Below are 20,906 nucleotides of genomic sequence, written 5' to 3'. Positions count from 1 at the left end.
CCATAACCCACTGAGTAGACTGGGCAAGAATGTAAACTACAATGTAAACTATAATCCATTCTATAGAGCAGTGCTCCAAAATGTATTCATCAATTGCGATGAATGTACCAAACTAATGAAGTCGTTGATGTGGGAAAAGTGGGGGATATGGGGAGTGGAGCATATGGAAACCTCTTATATTTTTTAAGGTGATGTTTTGTGGGATCTATGTGTCTTTTAAAAATAAATATATTTTTAAAAATTATTACTTATTGTTTACCTACTAGGCTTACATTTCTTGAATTTTGCACTTGGTGTCAGACTCCGAACTGCTTCTGGGATCATTCAGCATAACATGTACTTTAATATTGGGTAAATAACTTTAAATCATTAGAGGTTTTCCTAGTCATTTACTTACTTTCCTTGAATACAGGACAGGCCATTTATTGTAACGGAAGAAGCATGGATCTGAGCTCCATCCTTGGCAATTTACATACTCTAACTTTGAAGATCCTCCTCTGAAAAATGGGAATAATAACAGTTTCTACTTTGGTTTTCGGCAGGATTATTTGAGAAAGTTGCTCCAGACCAGTTATTGTTACTCTTAACCAAAGGGATAGTAACACAATGAATGCAAAAGAATACAAGTTACATATATAAATAATAAAAACTAATTTGAATTATAATTATGTATGTGAGTTTTAGTCTTTTCCTTGTTCCCGCCCTTCTACACTCATTACTGATAACCTATTTATTACGTGCCAAACACTGTGATATAAGTAAGATATGATCACTGCTTTTGCTGCAATTATAGCTTAGTGGAAGAGCTTGCACTTTAACATGCTTTTTTACGCATAAGTACATTGACTTATATGAGTACTTAAAATATAAATATGAAATAAATACTCATTTAGTGACCCAAATCAACTGGATCAATTCTTTATCTTCACAAAGATTTATTCTTGGGTATTAGGAGAAAAGGCAGATGTTGTAGATAGGGATTTAGATTAAATCATTGAGGATTCTGATCATTCCCAGATCAGAAAGTCATATTTATTATATTTGCCCTTTGAGGTGGAAAAATAGTCTTAATTTAAGGATTTAACATTGGTGCATTAGCAAGCAGGATTAACTTTTATTTTTTGTCAGTTGAGTTTGTAGAGAACCAGAGGCTGCTAATGAGTAACTAATGTTTAAGCATATAGGGTCTTGCAGCATTTGGCTTCCATGGACTAATAATAAGCCAAAACTATGAATTGTAAAACTATAAATTCTGATGATGTAATGTATTAAGTTGTATAACAGTAAAAATTCCATTAATGTGTTTTCGAGTTTATAAAAATTCATGGTTTTTTTTTCTATTTCTCTTTTATTCCCAGAGCATCTGCTATCCCTAAGCCTGAACCAGTTCCTGTTCAAAAGGTACGTTTCTAATCTAGCATCATCAGAGTACTATTTGATAGACCCTCCTGAACCACTGTAATTCCCAGTCCTTTCTCAGGCCATACTGGTTTTTAATTTATAGTCTCAGTACAATTTTCCCCATGTTTCTATGCTTAAATAAGGGAGAAAATATGGAAATCAACACATAAACCATCTTTAATTATACATATGTTATCAAAGTATCATTTCTAAAGCCATATATTATCAATAACTATATCCAAATTTCTTACGTTCACTTTCACTTTTTAATTTACTTGTCTTTATTAATTTCTTTTTCAAAGGGATTTACTGAAAATGAATATCCCAACAGGTCTTCAGTGACATTTTATTAAAGTATTCTTGGATTGATTTTTTGGCGTTTACCCTGTTTTCTTTTGTATATGTCCCCCGGTTTTTCCACGCCATTATTCATATACGTCTAGTTTATGCTTTTTGAGGTAATTTCCTCCAACTTTTACTTATCTTTCCGCTGAATTCCTTTTAATTGATTTGCTTAGAAATTAACCTACTATTTTCCTCAGTTAGCTTATTCCTGTAAGATCAATTTAATTAACTTTTTCTTAAAAAGTAAATATAATAGCCACAATTGTATGCTTTTTAAAAAAAAATGTTTTCCTTTTGGAATGGTAAGATGAGTAGGGGTTTATTCTTGAATGTCGTGGAGATTTAACCTAATTTTTTTTTTAAACTTTAGACTTCCTTTAGAATGGGGGTTTTCAAACACAACTGCTATTTATTATAGAAGGAATTGATCTTTCTTACTCGTTATTTTTTTCTTTGGCTCATGGCAGTGAAGAAATGTCTAAGCTCATTTGTTTCCTCACTTAACTATTAAGTATTAAAATTTTATTTTGGAAATGAGAAGGAAAAGAGCTTCATTCCCTCTCTGAATCATAACTCAAAACATTGCAAAGAGAGAAACAGAAAGGATTGATTTGATTTGGTTATTTGCATTTTTGTAATGAGTTTTATAGTAATTTCTTGATTTAAAGTCAAGATAACTAATTTAGAATATGCACATTTCTAAATTTGTTGAAAATTATCTTATTCCCCCTCCCTATTATTTTTTTTTTCCTCTTTAATTAAAGAGTTAGAATTGTGTTACAGCTTCTGGTTACACTCCAGATAGTAATTAAACTATGATATTATAATTGAGACTCTGGATATTTTTAAATTAAGAAATATATAGCAATGTTTTGTTTATTATAGGAGTATTTAAATTTTTTTCTCTTTTAAATATGTTTAAATTGAACAATTATGGTGGCCTTTAGACTTTTCGGTAGTTTTCCAATCTATTTCCTAAATATTTGAAACTTCCCTCATTTTTATAAAGAATACTTAGTGATACACTTACATTATGCATGTTGAGACCCATTATCATGCATGCTATGCTATATAAACTCAATGTTTTTTATTTGGAAACATTATGGAGTTTGGGTTGCTAACATGATTGTGTTTGTCTTTTTAAAAATGCTGTGTGCTCTTTTCAGTGAATATATTTTGCATGCATTTGGTGTGTTTTTGTGTATGTTTATTTTTATTTTACATAGGGTGAACCTAAAGAAGTAGTTAAACCTGTACCTATTACATCTCCTGCTGTATCCAAAGTTACCTCCACAACCAACATGGCTTACAATAAGGCACCACGGCCCTTTGGTTCTGTGTCTTCTCCAAAAGTCACATCCATCCCATCACCATCGTCCGCCTTCACCCCAGCCCATGTGACCACTTCATCACATGCTTCCCTTCCACCTGTGGTTGCTGTCACTCCTCCCCTATTTGCTGCATCTGGACTGCATGCTAATGTCAATCTTAGTGCTGACCAGCGTTCACCTGCAGTGAGCGCTGTTAAAACTCCAGTTAATGTCCCACGGCAGCCCACAGTCACCAGCGTGTGTTCCGAGACTGCTCAGGAGCTAGCAGAGGGACAGAGAAGAGGATCCCAGGGTGACAATAAACAGCAAAATGGGTAGGTGGTCAAGGGCACTTTCTGCTCTTATCAAAGACTCTTCTATCAGGCAATTTCCAGGAAACACTTAATATACATCCTTAAAATATCTGTTCTTTTAAGGAAGGGAATTGAAGTTTTATTAGCTTCATTAACACATGGCCTTTATAATATATTCATTTAGCACTTTCTGCAAGACAATAATAGGTTAATCGAAACCTAATTAAGAGTTTTGGCATGCTATGAGCCATATAACATACTCTAAAACTCTTCTCCAACTCCTGCCACAGCATTGAGCAGCAGGCACTTATAATGCAAGGCAAAACTTGAGTCTTTTTCTTCCTCAATTTTTCTTTCTGTTTTCCACCAGACGTTTTAGCAGAGTGGGTTACAGTTGTCAGCTTATGTATCTCACTCTGAGAAGAGAGGAAATGGGGAGTTTGTAGCAACATTTTTTTCCGGGAAGAAATCTTAAGAAATCAGAAAACAAGTCCAGTTTTGACATGTCTATGTGTGATGCATTAGCTTACTGCATGTAGCTAGCAATATTCTTTTTAAATAAGCTTAAACTTGAGAATTTATTCTTTAAAAACAAGCAGTAATGACAAAAAAAACAAAAAGTACCGGAAGCAAATGAGATAACATTTACATTTGTCAAGATTTTTCTAAGATAAATGAATTGAAGCTAGTGAATTTCAAATATAATATTAGCAGAGGCTTTTAAATATATATTCCTCAAAAAATTTCCCCTTTGAGGTAGATTTTTTTTAAGATCAGTTTAAGTTAACTTTATTCAAACTACACGTATTTATGAAATTGCACATCTATTTTCAGCAGCCTCCAGTTATTAAGTCATTTTATTCTTTTTGTAGTACAATAGCCATACTTTAAGCCAGTCATTTTTGCAAAATCATTTTGATCAGATTTGTGACAAAAATATACTTTAAAATAAAAAAAGAGAAATAATCTGCATATGTGATGATTTTTATCAAAGTGAGTTCCCAGAAAAATATAATTAAAATAATTCTGTGGACAGGTCCTTTCTATGAGATAATCCCTTCTGCATGTTAATTCTTGTAATGAACAGGCAATGCTTTCTGTAGAACTGCTGCCATGGCAACTTTTGGCTTTGAAAGAGAAGGTGGCAAGATTCCAGGCTGCTGTTAAAAAAAAAGAGCAGGAGGTCTGGAAGAGCAGCTACCAGGCCTTCCAGATGGTTTTGTGGTTGTGGGTGGCTTTTAAAAGTTTTGATGTATATATTGAAGAAAACTAGTGTCCTCCAAGAATGTTATTTCTCCTTTCATGTGAGGAAGAGAAATGTATGTAGTTTTTAAGTATGGGTTGCTTTTTTGTTTTTGTTTGTTATGGAATGTTTTAGGACAACAGGTTTTAGAATAACCAAAGTAGATTACTATAAATCTGCTTGTTTGCTGCCTGTCAAATCCTAGCCCATAGAAAACTACAAGAAGTCTACTATGTCTACTAAATTCCAAGTCCAGTAGAAATAAATCCATTGAAGGACACATCTTAACTAAAATTTTTTCTGCTTACTTACACGTGTTCAAATTTTATAAGGAAGCCTTCTTAATGGAAAATTGCAGAGATAAAGACAAATTGTGGTTACAGAATACTGCATTTAAAATGTCTGAAAATACCAAACTTCGTTTTTGTTTTATATGCACAAATTTGATGATTAAACTTGAAATGATTTAAAGCTTATTTTCAAACCAAAACTGTGGACTGTGATGTCGGTATAGCACCTTCATGCTGGCTTCTTAATCATTTGACAAGTGATTATCAGGTACATGCCTGGTGTCCAGCACTGTGCAAGATTCAGGAGAAAAGGGATAATTATATATATTCATTATTAACAAGCCAGTTACTGCTTTGCTTTTGAAAACTGGATGTGCTTTAAAACAGCTTGATTTCAAGTATGTCCATATGCTAAGACAATGTGAACTTGATTACTCTGAAAATAAAGTGTGGTATTTGTGAAATATTAATATTAAGACAAACTGTTAGGACAAATTTGTAGTGTCCTTTCCCTCACTATGTTTAGGTTAAAGAGATAAATATAGAACACACCTCAGTAGTTGTTGATGCATCATTTTAAAGAATATGTGTTTTGCAATATTGATGAATACATTTCCTCTATCAAGTGTCAAACTGTTTTTCTGAAATCAGAATCAAGTAGGTGTCACTTTTTATTTTAAAAATAATATATGCCAGGACCAAAAATTTAAGAGAATATAAAGTTAAATGTATATGTTTCTCTCAAAGCAACAGGATTGTTGGTTTTTAAGTAATTTAAAGTTGCTAGCCAATTTGCCAATTTCATAGACATCCCACCTAAATTTGTATAGAATTAATGAGCACAAAAGATAAATGTGCATATTAATTAAGCACCATTAATAAGAAATACTTAGCTATTCATCCTCATAGTGTAAAATCTATAATTATATTGATATTTTAAAAAATATCTTTTAGTAGCATGCAGGCAGTTCTGTTCTTTCTTATAAATAATAATGATTAAGGCACTTTAAGAAATTTTAAACCTTTATTTTACCTACATAAATTATTGGTCTTGCCTTGCTGTTTTCTTTACTTCTCTTATTTAGACCAAAATGGGACTTTGTTTTCCAAACTGGAAGGGAATTTTTGCATCAAGTAGTTTGTGTGATTTACTTTTTCCTTTTCCAAATTGCCTTGCATTATAATGTGCCACTGCTTTCTAGAGGTAAGTCTATTACGTATCCTTTATTAATTTCCATTTCGTTGGACTGAAATTTTTTCTAACAGCTTCTGTGTTATATTTTGAAGAATCTGGCCTTGGAAGATTAAAAAATGATGATATGGTAGTAATATTTTAAAATGCCTTTCTTTTTGCAGAAAACACAAGTGACAAAGTTAGTATTCACATTACTGGAAATAATGGTGATTTATATGTGAATAAACAGCATGAATGCCCGGTTTTTGCAAAATTAAATTTTGTAAGAGCTGTAGTTTAGAATAAGCACTTTCAGTGTTTTCAATAAGTTTGATTTGTATTGCTGTGTTGTGGTGAATTGCTTTATAGTGGTAAGTAGTGTTTAACTTATTTCATAAAATATATGTGGTTTGCTGTGAAATGGTTTAAAAGTTGCAATACTTGGGGGAATGTAATTTGAATCAATTGAGACTGGAAACAAAAATAAATATATATAAGAGAAAGCATAAACATTAGTACCACAAGTAAATAGCATGTGTAAAACTGGGTTGATTTCCAAATTAATATCAATAAACCAGTGTTTTTAGTTAAGTCTCTAAGACCCTTCATGATATTTCAAGAATTTTAATTCAAACAGTATCAATGATGGGTTTAGAGCTTTATATTTGCATTTTTGGGTTAGTGGATGGTAGAAAGTCTATTCACCTTTGAAATTAGTTGAGAGATAATGGCCAACTTATTAAATGTCACAGTTAGTTGGCATAGGATATTGAAACTTATTGTGAAATAAAGTTTAAAATTTCCACTTTTATGTTCTATATGTAGGTATTGACATTGAACTGACCAGTGATTGCTAGGTTTAAAACAATATAAAATCAGATTAGATAAAAACTTAAAATAATTATGTATTAATTAATTTGTCAGTAATCTGATCCTGTGCTGAAATTTCTTTAATATCACACAATAGAGTAGAATTGGAAATATCAAATATCTATTTTGGATACATCAAGATAATTAATTACTGAATTATTACAGCAACTTCATTCCAAGGTGGCTGTGGTCTCACTGTTTGAATAGTTTCATGTTCTAGGTAACATAGCACCTTGTAAAATATCCCCCCAAACCCTGATTTATATTTAAGATTAAATTCTTATACACAAAGACTTTAAGCAATGTCTAAATTCCATAGCAATTTGACTTGGGGCAAGGGGTGGGGGTGAGACTTGGAGAAATAAAATTAAACATTTAGGGTAAATTTATTTTTTTAATTCAAGATTCAGATTAGTTAATTTATTAGATATTACCAAACAATTTGGCTTTAAAGAGGGGAGAAATGAGACTTGGGAAATAAATTTAAGTATTTAGGGTGGATGTAGTTTTTTTTTAATTTTCAAGATTCAGATTAGCTAATTTATCTTAGGTATTACTAAGTCTTGTGCTAGGTGTTTCTAAATGCACCATTTAGAATCTGAATGCAGAGAGATTAAGTAATGTTCTCAGGTCAGTGATAGAGCTAAGATTCAAGTCTAGGTCTTTTGAAGCCAAATTGTGCCTACCTTTGTATCTGCTACCTGTGACATGACTTATTTCTGTTACTTTGAATTGGTATTTGTTTGTAACGATTATTAACTTGAAGGTAAATTGAGTGATTTGAGGTTATCTGAGTGAATTAATATGCACTAACTGCAGTTGGGTTACGTTCTTTTTTTCTTTTCTGCAATTGGTAGATCTATTTATAACAGAAAACTGTATTTATATAGTTTTCAAAGTGCCTTCACATATGTTAAACATGTGCCCTTTCAAGAAGCCTGAGAAATAGGTTAGACAGGTTGTTGGAATCCATTTCACTCTTGAGGAAAGTGAGGATTCTGTAGATTAAGACTTGCCCCTGGCACGGGCTAAATCAACAGCATAGTTAGGATGAAAAGCCAGGTCATCTCACTTTCACATTGGCGCTTTTGCCACTATTGTCTATGATGGGCTATTGCATTTGGGCTCATATTCTAAAATACATGAATATATGTGTTTGACTTATATTCAAAGTGGAATCTATAGGTTGAAATCATCTGACGGCACTCCCCCCCCCCCCACTTCCCTGCCCCTCATTACACCATAGAACATTTCTCCCCTTAGCTTCATATTATTATATAAAACATTTTTCCTTAACTTCAAAATGTTTAAATATATATCTAAAATTCTATTTTGTTCAGAAGAGGTCATAATGCAAAACTTTGCCAGCTATTCCAAATAGAAAAGCTGAGAAAGGAATTCTTTGCATTGTGGCTAGAGAATAGTAAATACAGGTTAAATATTGAGATAGCTTATTCCTGCTTCCCATCCTCATTCATCGAAACTCAGCCCTCTGTTGAGTTTATGAGACTGACTTTGCCATGTGGAAATAATAGCAACCCTTCGCAGTCTTAATATTAGAATTGGTAGGTAGTTTTTCTCACTACTTAAGAGTTATTAGCTACTCTCACTAAACTTTATTGTAGGATTGTTTCTACAGTGTGTTCTTTGACAAACTATAGAGAGAGTTTATTCTTTAGTAGTCTCTATCCATAATGGCATGTGATTGTATTTGTTTTGAATGATTTTATTCTTAATGATTCTATATTTTATACTTAATTCATTAGTGAATGAATAGCATTTTGAAGTTCTCCCTCTTGAGGGTCATTTACCTGTTCCTTTATTATGTCATATCAGACATGTCTTTTTGGACAATGATTATGTGATAATAATGAACTGTGGAGTTCCCACAAATCAGTTTTAAAGTTACTGGGATTTGCTTGTGGTTGAGCATGGTAGTAGAGAGGGATAGGTAAGAGAATGAAAATTAAGTGATAGCCTATTATTTATGACTTACTTGTACTTCCTCTGTTTTTCATTATAATCACTATATTTTAAAAAGCAAGAAACTTTTAACATAGCATTTCATTTGTTTTTAATTTATGATTCAGGATCATGTTATGTGAAGAGATTGAACTTGCTGTTAACATATACTTGTGTTATGTGAGACTAAAAGATTTTCTCTTCTCTTCTGATTTTAAAAACGATTCTAAGTGATGTGTTTCTCCCTCCTACTCTAATTATTTTATTTTCTGCCTTTTGTTAGGAAAATAAGAATTTGGATTTACAACACTTTTATAAAAACCTAGAATTTTTTTAAAAATTTGATCTTCTCTCTCAGTATTCAGATAACTTGAAAATTGAGCTAGCATGCATATATGAAGTATTTTTTCAGTGTTTTTGGAAGTAGAAAAAAATACGTAGAATGGTTGTCCTCACAATAACAGTGAGACATGATTTTGACTAACAGTTAATTTTTTATCTGTTTATCTGATTATTTTGAAGCATGTTTGTCTGTAACATCTCTACCTAATTTCATTGTTTTGAATTACACCGTTTCATTTTTGTCTTTTCTTTTCCTTCTTTTTATTGGGGGAATGCGGTCTCACCTTTATCTCTTTTTCATCCTCATGGAAACATCAATGCCTTCTCTACTCTTTTTTTTTCTTTGCCTGTATTATTCTTCCTCAGTAACCCTGGCACAGTGTAAGTACATAACCAATGGTTCTTTTTGTAATTCTCGTAATTGTTGCTATAATTTTCCATCTTGATTTCAGCTTTAACACCATCATCAAATTACATAAATATCTTTTTATTGAAAATAATTCTCAAATGTATTAAAGAGCATAAGAAATATGTTTTTCATGCTAGAGAACTTCATATGAGTTATATAGTGGGTATATTTAGAATACCCACACTTTTGCAGTGGAAAAAGTTGGTAAATGAAACCTTCAGGAAGATATGTATTATGGACAATATATGATGGAGTTAGACATGCTGTTTAGGCTACTTAGTATTAAAATACTTTTGAATGAGCATGCTAATTTTGAGTGTCTGTAGTTTGAAATGAGTTATTTGCCCTTGATTGCTAAGATTATGTTTTATCCCCAATACATTTTAAAAATAAAATCATTGAAATTAGTCTCTTCTCTAATCATGGAATCATCAGAGTCTAGAGTTTCAAAGCCAGAAAATAAGAAGTAAATGTTCAGAAACTCTCTATATCCCTTAACACGATGCTTTAGTTATGGTAAATATCACAGGAGTCAAAGATGTACTATATTTTTGTAAGAGTGTCATGGCTAAAAATATATGTATTTTGGTTTCATTTTATTATTATTAGTGTCTTAGCAGTGCCATTGTTCAGTATTTATGAAGACCAAACATTTTACAATGGATAAAATAGTCTTATACCTGAATTTAAGAGTAAACTACACTCAATGACTAGTTTTATTTGAAACAGCAATCAGTTTCTTAGTGGGCTAAATCTAAACTTCTTCAAGTAATTACATTAGTCTGCTTTGGAATTTGTGTATGTTAGAGGCAGTATGTTTATGAAGTAATCTATGCCTATTATTTCCTAATTTTTAAAAATTTGGTCTGTTCTAAGAAAGATTAGATTTTGTTCAATATTAATTAACTTTCGATATTTCACTTCTGGAATCTTAAGTATTACCATAAATTATAATATGTCTTTGCTAATTTCATGTGTAAATATTAATGATTTTGTTATTTATGTAGATGACCCATAGTCTTAAAACATGCATTGCAAATAATTTTTCTACTATAAGCAAAAGAATGCATTATGATGATCATTATTATTATTATTCTAGGTACCCTGCAAAGCATTTTACCTACATTATCTGTTCCATTTATTCCTGAGCACAACCCTTTAGGGAGAGGCAAATCACATTTCATAGATGAAAACTTGACACTTGGAGAAGCTTAATAATCTGCTTGTATAAAACACATACTGAGTGGAGCAATAGTGCTTGAACTCATATCTGCCTGATTTAAAGCTTGTCTTATTAACCTCAGTTCAGTTGTGTTCTTCATGGGAGAAAACTCTTTCAGTGGACTGAGACAGTTTTGATAGTGTCAATATTAAAATAACGAAAGTTTGTTGGCATGCTAGGATCTGTGAGTTATACCTAGCAGGAGTTGCCATCTACTTCTGAGTATATTTAGACCACTTTCTCTACTCCAATCTTGTGCCAGTAGTTGACTAGTTCAGACTCAAGTTCCTTTTTCTCTTCAGAAATTAAGCTTGCAGTCTCCAAAAGTTTGCACTTGCCTTCCTGCATGAGGGGAGGAGATGAGAGTATTAATATGTTCAATAGATCTTGATTTAAAGTGCTAAAATAATATATATTATAAATCCCTTAATATTTATACTTTATTAATAGAAAAATGAATGTTTCTTTGCAAACCCCAAAGTTCTTACAGAAGTAGTTTACAGATCTCCTTCACATATATTATTTTGTTTAATCCTCAGAATAGTCTTGCTTTGCATGTGATATTCCTGTCTTACAAATGAAAATAACTTGAGGCTCATTGAGATTAATTGATTTACCTCCAAATCACACATCTAAAAAGTCATAGAGGCGGCATACTTGGCCCAGTGGTTAGGGCGTCTGTCTACCACATGGGAGGTCCACAGTTCAAACCCCGGGACTCCTTGACCCTTGTGGAGCTGACCTATGTGCAGTGCTGAGGCGCGCAAGGAGTGCCGTGCCACACAGGGGTGTCCCCTGCATAGGGGAGCCCCATGTGCAAGGAGTGTACCCTGTAAGGAGAGCCGCCCAGCGCAAAAGAAAGTGCAGCCTGCCCAGGAATGATGCCGCACACCTGGAGAGCTGACACAAGATGACGCAACAAAAAGAAACACAGATTCCTGTGCTGCTGACAACAACAGAAGTGGACAAAGAAGACGACGCAGCAAATAGACACAGACAACAGACAGCCGGGGGCAGGGGAGAGGGAAAAAAAAGTCATAGAGCCAAGATTTAAATCCAGGTCTTTTAATACATATTTCAGTGATATTCTGAGATACCGCAGCTCTTCTCCAACTATGCTGATCTGGTACAAGTTTTCTTAAGATGAGGGAGTTTGTGCTCAAAAAGGAGAAAACTTCAGAAAATAACAGTACTGACCTTTTTCAAAATTGTGTTTGTAATTGCTGTTTTAATCTGTATTAAACCATTCTTGGTTCCTGGGCCTCGTGAGGATATGATTAATTTTGTGAATGCTTATGCATTCTGATAGTATATCAGTATTTTATAGTGGTCGTGAATGTAGTTCAGATCTAAGTTTTCTATGACATAGTATGAATAATACAAGTAAATTCAAATAGTTTGATTTTATTTTAAACTAGTGTGGACTTTTCAGTTTCTAATTATTTTACTTTTTTCATATCCTTTTCCTTTCCTTTTCTTCATGTTGGAAATCTTTCTTATGCTGTCTTCTGTCAATTAAAAGGAAAATTCCACCTAAACGGTAATCTTTCTGTTGAATACCTTTTTGTACTACTATTTCATATTAGCATTATAAATACCTATTTTTTTAATCATTAAAGAAACCAGTCTACTCTTATTTTTGAATCATCTTTTCTAAAAAGGTAAAAATTAGAAGTTTAGTGTGCTTGCCAAAGCAAAATTATTTATCTAAAGGAATATTGAGGTTTAAATGTGTAAATTGTAAATAATTTTGTACAGAATATTTTATATTAATGTAGTTCTAAAAATTTTTTATTCTTATCCCTAGCCCACCAAGAAAACACATTGTGGAACGCAATACAGAGTTTTATCACATACCAACTCATAGTGATGCTAGCAAGAAGAGACTCATAGAGGATACTGAAGACTGGCGTCCAAGGACTGGAACTACTCAGTCTCGCTCTTTCCGAATCCTTGCCCAGATCACTGGGACTGAACATTGTAAGTAAACTCTTAGGCATCCTAATCTAGAAACATTCTTTGCCACAGAGTAGTGGTTAGAGTGATTGCCAGATTACAAGCTAAAATTACACTGAAAAATGTAGTAACATAGTGGCTATAGTATACAGCCAATAACAACATGGTATAGAACTTTTAGTGGCTGTCTGAAACTTGAATGTTTGGTATTGATTGATATAGCAATTGTTGACATGATTTTGAAGTTTTAAAAAGGCAAACTAATGTTGAATATTACTATATTTCAGTGAAAGAATCTGAAACTGATAATGCAAAGAAGGCAAAGTAAGTCCCCCATCTTATTGCATATTGAATGCTTTTCTTTCTTGAATGATCACATTTTGGTGTTTCAGATTTTTAAGTGTAATGGTATGGCATTTTGTTTTTGCAGTTAGAAGCTAAGCATTTAACTTTGGTGCCTTTTGTGTGACCTAAGTGTGCAACTTACAGTTTTTTTAATTAGTAAATGTTGTCGGGATTTTATGTCTAATTCTTAAGTTCTTTAGTACTGAAATAAGATATTGGCAAAAGGGTGTTTTGGGCATACTTTGCTAACATTATAGATCTCTGTGACTGGGTTCATGTGCATTGTCTTGCATTCATCTTAATTTGGAGATAAATGGTGATGTTTCTAAAAGAACTCTAGATTAATTTTTATATTTCTAAAATACTCTAAAATCTTTACTATTTAAAAAAGCAACTCTGTGAAATTAAGCTTTTTTATAAGGCATGTTCTCTGCATGATGAGTTGAATTAAGGGTTTTCCTTCTCTTTCTCATGACTCTTCTATTACTTTTTGTTTTTTGTTTTTGTTTTGTTTGTTTTTATTTCCACAGGGAAAAGATACCCCTTCACGTCTTTAGCCCCAAATATACAAAATTACGTGACTGGCACCATGAAGTTTCAGCACGTGCTCTTAACGTACAGTGATTTATAAGCCTTGTCCCCCAAGCAGCCAGCACATACCTTTTCATTTGCCTTTTCTTTTTTTTTCAACTTCTTAGCAAAATCTGTTAAATTTGCCTTATGGAAAAAAATAGAACCTTTTCTTACAATTTCGTACTGTTGTAAATACAAGGAAGATGAGCATGTTTTTTGCTACATAGTAGCTCACAAATGTAAAACCATAAAAGCAAATTAAGGACTAGATCTATTCAGTGGATTTATATCTGTTTCCATCATTATTAAATAAATGTAGTATCCTTGGAAAAGGAATTATTTTCATAAGGCATTTTGTTTACTTATAGGTTCTTTTGAAGCAGAGGTGGATGAGCAAATTATGTCCTCTAATATGAAAAATATTTCCTTTATTTTATTATGTCACTAAAGATTACTTTCAAGTTCATTATTACAGTAATGTTCAAAATGGGTTGTAAATTATTCTAAATAATCAAATATGAGGAGGCAAGATTACATGATCATGGCTTGTGATCATTTAGAGCTTATTGTAGATTTGGTATAAAGTAGATAGTATTCAGGATGGCCGTACAAAGAGGAGGAGCCTAGATTTGGCCCCTAAAGAAGCAAAGAAGATAATTCTGCCCCTCTTTGCAATGGAAGATTTAGAGTTCTTTTGGTTTTTAGGTTCAAAATACTATTTTGTACTGAAGGAAATATTTCTAAGGTTGCAAATGTTTTGTAGAGTATAGAAAATTTCTAGGCATTAACTAGTAAGACTTAGGAAAGATAGCTTATGAATATAAAATAAACTGCAATATGAATGATTCTTCATGAGAATACCATACCAGAGAAATAATTTAATTAGTGATATAAACTACTTGTGTATTGTTGCTATTCCTTGGAAGCTATGTTTTGGGTAGTATATAGAAGCTAAATAGCTAACTAAAAATGCTTTCTTTCTTGTAATATAATGTATTATATATTAGATCTAAATTCATAATAAATGCATTTTGAAGTTTGGAAAAGTGTTTTAATAAAGTTGCCTTTAACTTAGTTTTGTACTTGTTCTATTTTCTTGAGGCTATTAATGGCATTCAGGACTTATTAAAATATCATTTGGGTAAAATAAAGAATTCTTTCGACATTCCATTTGGAAAACATTTATAATTTTGTGTTTGCTAAAATGTGAGTGTTGAGTATGGTGAAGAGCTGTGTTAGATTTTTTTTTTCTGAATTGTTAATATTATTTGGCTTAACATGTGTGAGTGACATGTAAGATCAGTCATACCATGGCTCAACATAGAATTACTCTTTGTGTGAAAATCATTACCGAAGAGTCCTACCTGCGTTTAGGATTCACCTTTACTTTTCCAGGTTTTCTTCACTTCATTGTCACAATAGACTAGAACAACTGCCTGCTAATTTGGAGAAATTAACATTAATATCCACTAGTAATTGGGTACTATTTAAAATTTGGTGTGCCAGATGCCTTTAAAAAATAATTTCAGATAAACAATATTTCTAAGTCAACTATAAATTAAGTATAAGGTTAAAATATTTAAAAAGTCAAATTTTCTAAGATTTATCTATGCTCAATTCTATAATATTTCATAATATATTAAGATGCTTTTCTTTTATTGCATTAGCTCTTCTTTGAGTACTAAAAGGTCTGTAATTTTGATACCTACGTCATTTATTACTGTGTCTCTTGTCTCTCTAAGAGAGAATCTACCACCTTAGACCAGTCTCTCCTATGCTTAATAATTCTTTCATCTCAAAGATGATGCCTAATGAAGTTAGAATCAATGTCTCCTTAAGATAAATGATATAAGTAAACATTGTGTTTTATACTAAGAACCAAATTTTGAGAATTATTATAGATGTCAGAGAAAAACTCTTGAATGAGTTTTATGTAAATAAATTATTCCCAAGTATGGACAAGAGAAGCTGTATAGATCTTTATAGCTTGGAATAGGTACCACTGAAAATAAGAATTTATGTTTAATCTATTTAAAAATAAAGTATTTACTATGTTACTGGAAATATATTACTTAGGTAAATGGCAATGGTCCATACTTGAGTATGAGGGTAAATTTTCAACCAAGATCACATAGGACATTTCATTTGACCCTGTCAAAACTTAAATTCTTTAGCTAAATGAATCTCCTGGCATATCTATTCCTAGCTTAAAAGCTAGCCAAAAATTATAAAAAACTTCTTGCAAAAGTAACATTGTAAGTCTAGTGACATAATTTATAACTTGTTTTTGTTTGTCTCTCTTATACAGTTTCTTTATCATATACTTGTTTTTAATGTGAAATTAGGAAGTTACTCTGAAGAATTTTCCTTTTTTTTCTTATAATGTTTTTACTAATCTGAATATGAAATGTCCCAAACACAATCAAATTTATTTTTGTTACTAGAAAAATAGATTACGTGTACAAATATAAACACACTCATCTTGTATATCATTATATTAGAAAGATACAGATACAAAATCATCTTAGAGCTTTTGTTTAATAAAAATTGTGATAGTAAGATAGAGTCCTTCCTTTTTTAAAAAAAATACTGTCACAAATATTATGTAATGAATTGATTTTATCCAGATAATTTTGTATTTATTGTGTTTTGATATGCATTTAAAATCATATTAGGCATTCGTTGGTTGCATACTTTTTATCAAATGAATACTGAATACTTATTTAAATGCCAGGCACTGATCTGTGTGCTAAACATATAGAAGTGAATAACAGACAACAGATACATAAACAGCATGACCTGAGATAATTCTAAGTAATATTAAGATAGTAAAATAAGTCAATATAAAAAGAATTTGGCATAGGCAGGGAGAGATTAGTTTAGATTGCATGAGTGCCAGAGAAGGTGGCCTTAACCAATACCTGAGAAAAGAAGAGGAGTCAATGTTATGTGTTGTAATGTGCAATGCAAAGGAAATAATGTTGATTCATTGTGGTAATAAAGAGCTTGGACAGAACCAAAATGGAAAGGAGAGTGTGGCTGAAATGTCGTGAGGTGAAGTATGATATAAAAATAGAATAGCTGCATATAGGCAAATAAATTATATTCTCAATACTTTTCACATCATTTTAAATTGGAACATCTTATCATCGTGTTTTTCCACTTTCATATAAACCAGGAAATGAAGAACCAGGGAGGTTAATCAATGTACTAAATAAAGCTCACTCACCTAGATAGTGTTGATTCTGGGCAAAGATGTGAGCTTAATCCTTTTCCCATTGAGGCCCAATGATGCAATTACAGAAAATCTAGAAAAGAGGAGCCTAAAGTATACATGGGGAATGTAGGGAACAGCACACCTTGTAAAACATACATACAACCTTAAAAAAAAAAGCCTTGATATATCAAATGTGACATATAATGTTGTGTTCATAATTTAGTGATGACTTCAACAACTTAATCCTTTATTTTTTTAAAAGATTTATTTATTTATTTCTCTTCCCTTTCCGCCACCCCCCCCGACCCCGGTTGTCTGTTCTCTGTGTCTATTTGCTGCTACGTCGTCTTTGTCCGCTTCTGTTGTCAGCGGCACAGGAATCTGTGTTTCTTTTAGTTGCGTCATCTTGTTGTGTCAGCTCTCCGTGTGGGCGGTGCCAATCTAAGGCAGGCTGCACTTTCTTTCGTGCTGGGCGGCTCTCCTTACAGGGCACACTCCTTGCGCGTGGCCACTGGGCCAAGTCTGCTTTCCAACAACGTCTTTAAAAAACTTAGCCAGGGAAGCAGACTTGGCCCAGTGGTTAGGGCGTCCGCCTGCCACATGGGAGATCTGTGGTTCAAACCCTGGGCCTCCTTGACCTGTGTGGACCTGGCCCATGAGCAGCACTGATGCATGCAAGGAGTGCCCTGCCACGCAGGGGTGTCCCTGGCGTAGAGGAGCCCCACGCACAAGGAGTGCGCCCTGTAAGGAGAGCCGCCCAGTGTGAGAGAAAGTGCAGCCTGCCTAAGAATGGTGCTGCACACCCGGAGAGCTGACACAACAAAAAGAAACACAGATTCTCGGTGCCACTAAAATAAGGATTGAAGCAGTCGCAGTCATGGAAGAACACACAGCAAATGGACACAGAGAGCAGACAGCTGGGGGGTGGGAGGGGAAAGGGGAGAGAAATAAATCTTGAAAAAAAAAAACAACAAAAAAACTTAGCCAGAATTGTTTGGACCCATTCCTTTTGTTTATTTCATTCAAGAAAATTCCTTAAAGCAAGTAAATATTTCCTTGATCGTTCTTTCCAAAATAGGCACCATGACATTTTTTGTTAAAAATAGTTTAAAAAAAAAAAGTGACAAATTCTGGGTTGAGGCTTGGATTTGTAACTGACTTTTATTCACTGAGTTTCTACTTTAGAAATTAGAAATCAGAATCTGTGGTGGACACTATGATCCCAGGTCCGATATCTCTTCAATGAAGGACTTGATACCACAGTTGCTGGGAGTACAGTAGACTGAGAGGAAGCTTTCCCCTGGTAATTTCAGAAATTACCTCATTTACAGGTAATTTTCTTCTCACCTGAAGGCTAAGTGTTCCTGTTGGCTGCTGATATTCAGTGAACTGAATGGTTGGAGGAGGAGGGTAAAAAGACTATTCTTTCCTGATTTCATAGCCGTCCTGCCAAGGTGTTTAGAAATGAAATATAGTCAGGGATAAAAATGAATGAAACTCTTAAGAGGAGATAAGCTCTAAGTAGAAAATCAGGATTAATTCTGAGTAAACATATAGAATGCTTAAAACTGCACAGCACCTATAAATAATTTGATTTTACATGTTGTAATTTTCCATATGAAACATTTTAGTACCAAATGTATTGGCCAATTAGTCACTTAATAAACTTTATTTCAACAAATCTACCATTCCCTTCCCATACTTAAGAGTCTGTTGCGGTCACCCCTCGGGCTGAAGTGTGGTTTGCTGGCCTGGCGGGGGAGCAGCCGCGGCAGGCCAAGCCGCTGCCCCCATAATAGGGTGGCTGGTCGGACTCACCGCCACCCCTGAAGGGAGCTCGGCATGGGCGCAGAGTGCCCTCGGGTCTCCCCTTCTCGGCAGCCATGCTTCCGCGGCCGCCCCTCCTCCTGGATGGTGCCACACGATGCCTGTGGGGCGGCACCCTTCTTCTTCTTTCTCCTTGCGCAGGCGCAGGGCGGAAAATTCCAGTCTGCCCTTTTCCCCTCCCCCGACAGCAGCAACAGCCAGGCGTGGGCGGGAAACTCAAGTCTGCCCTCCACCCCAGCAACAGCAGCCATCAATCCCTAAACCCTGCCCCTTCCCCCAGCAACAGCGACAGCCAATCCCTAACCACCACCCCTCCCCCGTCAGTACCGCCCACTGACCTTTCACCGGCAACCAATCAGAACAGGGCGTGGCTTCGACCAATCAGCCTTCCCCAGCCCCTATAAAACTGTTGCCTCTCCCTCAGTAAAGGGGACTTGCATGTTTACCTTGTCTCTGCGGTAGTTTTTCTGCCATGCGCCCTCCAGTCCTGAGAGCCCCCGACAAGGGCCTGGCCTCCCTTGTCCCCAGTTCGTCGCCTGCTTCTCCGGGCGACCCCTTCGTCGCTGGCTTTGCCGGGCGAGCCCGTCAGCCGAACCGCGCAACCCCTTGTGAGACCGATCCCTCGTCTGCTGCCGGACTGACCCCTCGTCTGCAGCCAGACCCCACCTCTACCGACCGAGCAAACCGTTGCAGTCTGTCTTTAGTTCTTTCCTGGGAAAGATGCTGTGACTATGTAATTTAGAAATGTGTAGGAAAATATACAAAAATTACAAGGGTGAATGGCCACTATTGGTAGCCTAAGGTGCTAAAAGTCCTGTAATGCACTATTTAATCCCAGAGAATAATGAATTAGCCTGCCTAAAAAGCCTGTGCATGCCACTAAGAATAACTGGGCTGAGTTCAAATGCTCCCTCTTCCGAGGTTTTCTTATTTCCACAACTCCAATTCTACATTCTCACCCACAGTACACGACCCACTCTGGAAGTAATCTCATCACTATTCACTAACATATCATTTTTACCTCTGTTTTGGTACTTTCTATTCTAATTTCTATTATTGATAGTTTCCTACTTGTCCTAAACCTTGAGCTAGCATAGGAACTCTTTGAAGGCAGAGTCTTAGTATAATAATATGAATTGGAAGGAAAAGGCATTCTAATGGCTTAGTATTTCTTCTACCTGGATGTGACTCTATCTGTGTAAGTAAGGCTCTATCTCTACATTTAATGAAAGGACTTAGTTTGAAAATAGGTGTTAGGTTTGGAAGATTCCTCTCTGCTGAACTACTTTTTAAATTAGAAATAGACCATCTACCTTTCTGTAGTAATCCTCACGTAGACAGATTAGCATTTAAGAAAAAGTTACTCTTAAGTAGAATCACTGACTTGGACCCATTTTGAAAGCATTACTATTCCATCTGTTATGGTTCTTACCTCCTTTTCTACTTTGTATTATCAGTATTTGTATATATGTCCTTATTACCAACTAGGGTAAAGCTCTTTGAATGTAAAGTGTTATTTGGAACTAAGTAATGTTTACTAATTTATTCCCTAATTTTTGGATTTACATCATTGTGTACACAGTTTTAACAATATGAATTCAATGTAAGAGCAAATTTTCATAAAAACACTAAGTTGTTAATGGCCTAAATTTGATGTTTTTCTCCTGATGTGTCATCCATTTTGAAATGAACATTGTTTCTCAATCCATTTTCCTTTGTGTTTTTGGTCTGTTTTAACATAAATATTTACTCCTGTGAGGATAGAATATCTAATTTTCTTTTTTATTAGAGAAGTTGTGAGTTTACAAAACAATCATTTATACCAAACAGGATTCCCATACATTGCTCCACCACCAACACCTTGCATTGTTGTAGAACATTTGTTACAATGATGAAAACACATGGTCAGAATATTGCTAGTATATATATTTTAATTGGAATCAAACCCATTATTAGAAAATCCAATTTAAGAAAGTCAGATCCTTAACCTTGCTTTAAATCCTTTGCCAACTCCCTAGCTTTAGGAAAAATTCCAGTCTGCTTTGCAAGACATAAAGACGGTTTCCGATGTGGCTACTGACAACTTCTCTTTTGTCACTCCACTAT

At 34.2% G+C, this 20,906-nt stretch overlaps 1 protein-coding gene across 11 annotated transcripts in view; it reads left to right on the top strand.

Moving 5' to 3' along the window:
- Positions 1-20,906, top strand: part of PDLIM5 (PDZ and LIM domain 5) — a 235,059-nt gene that overhangs the window by 127,702 nt on the left and 86,451 nt on the right. For 4 of the 11 annotated variants that reach the window (XM_058295329.2, XM_058295300.2, XM_058295293.2 and 1 more), the window contains exons 4-7: positions 1,359-1,401; positions 2,973-3,391; positions 12,690-12,862; positions 13,126-13,162. In XM_058295329.2, coding sequence (XP_058151312.1) covers positions 1,359-1,401; positions 2,973-3,391; positions 12,690-12,862; positions 13,126-13,162 — 672 coding nt within the window. Of the gene's footprint in view, positions 1-1,358; positions 1,402-2,972; positions 3,392-6,259; positions 6,277-9,617; positions 9,633-12,404; positions 12,423-12,689; positions 12,863-13,125; positions 13,163-20,906 lie in introns of all 11 variants that reach the window. The other 7 variants (XM_058295348.2, XM_058295369.2, XM_058295373.2 and 4 more) reach the window with 5 other exon arrangements.

This window comes from Dasypus novemcinctus, chromosome 1, assembly GCF_030445035.2.
Source record: "Dasypus novemcinctus isolate mDasNov1 chromosome 1, mDasNov1.1.hap2, whole genome shotgun sequence".
Classification (NCBI taxonomy): Eukaryota; Metazoa; Chordata; class Mammalia; order Cingulata; family Dasypodidae; genus Dasypus; species Dasypus novemcinctus.
This window is presented reverse-complemented; position numbering and strand designations above follow the sequence as displayed.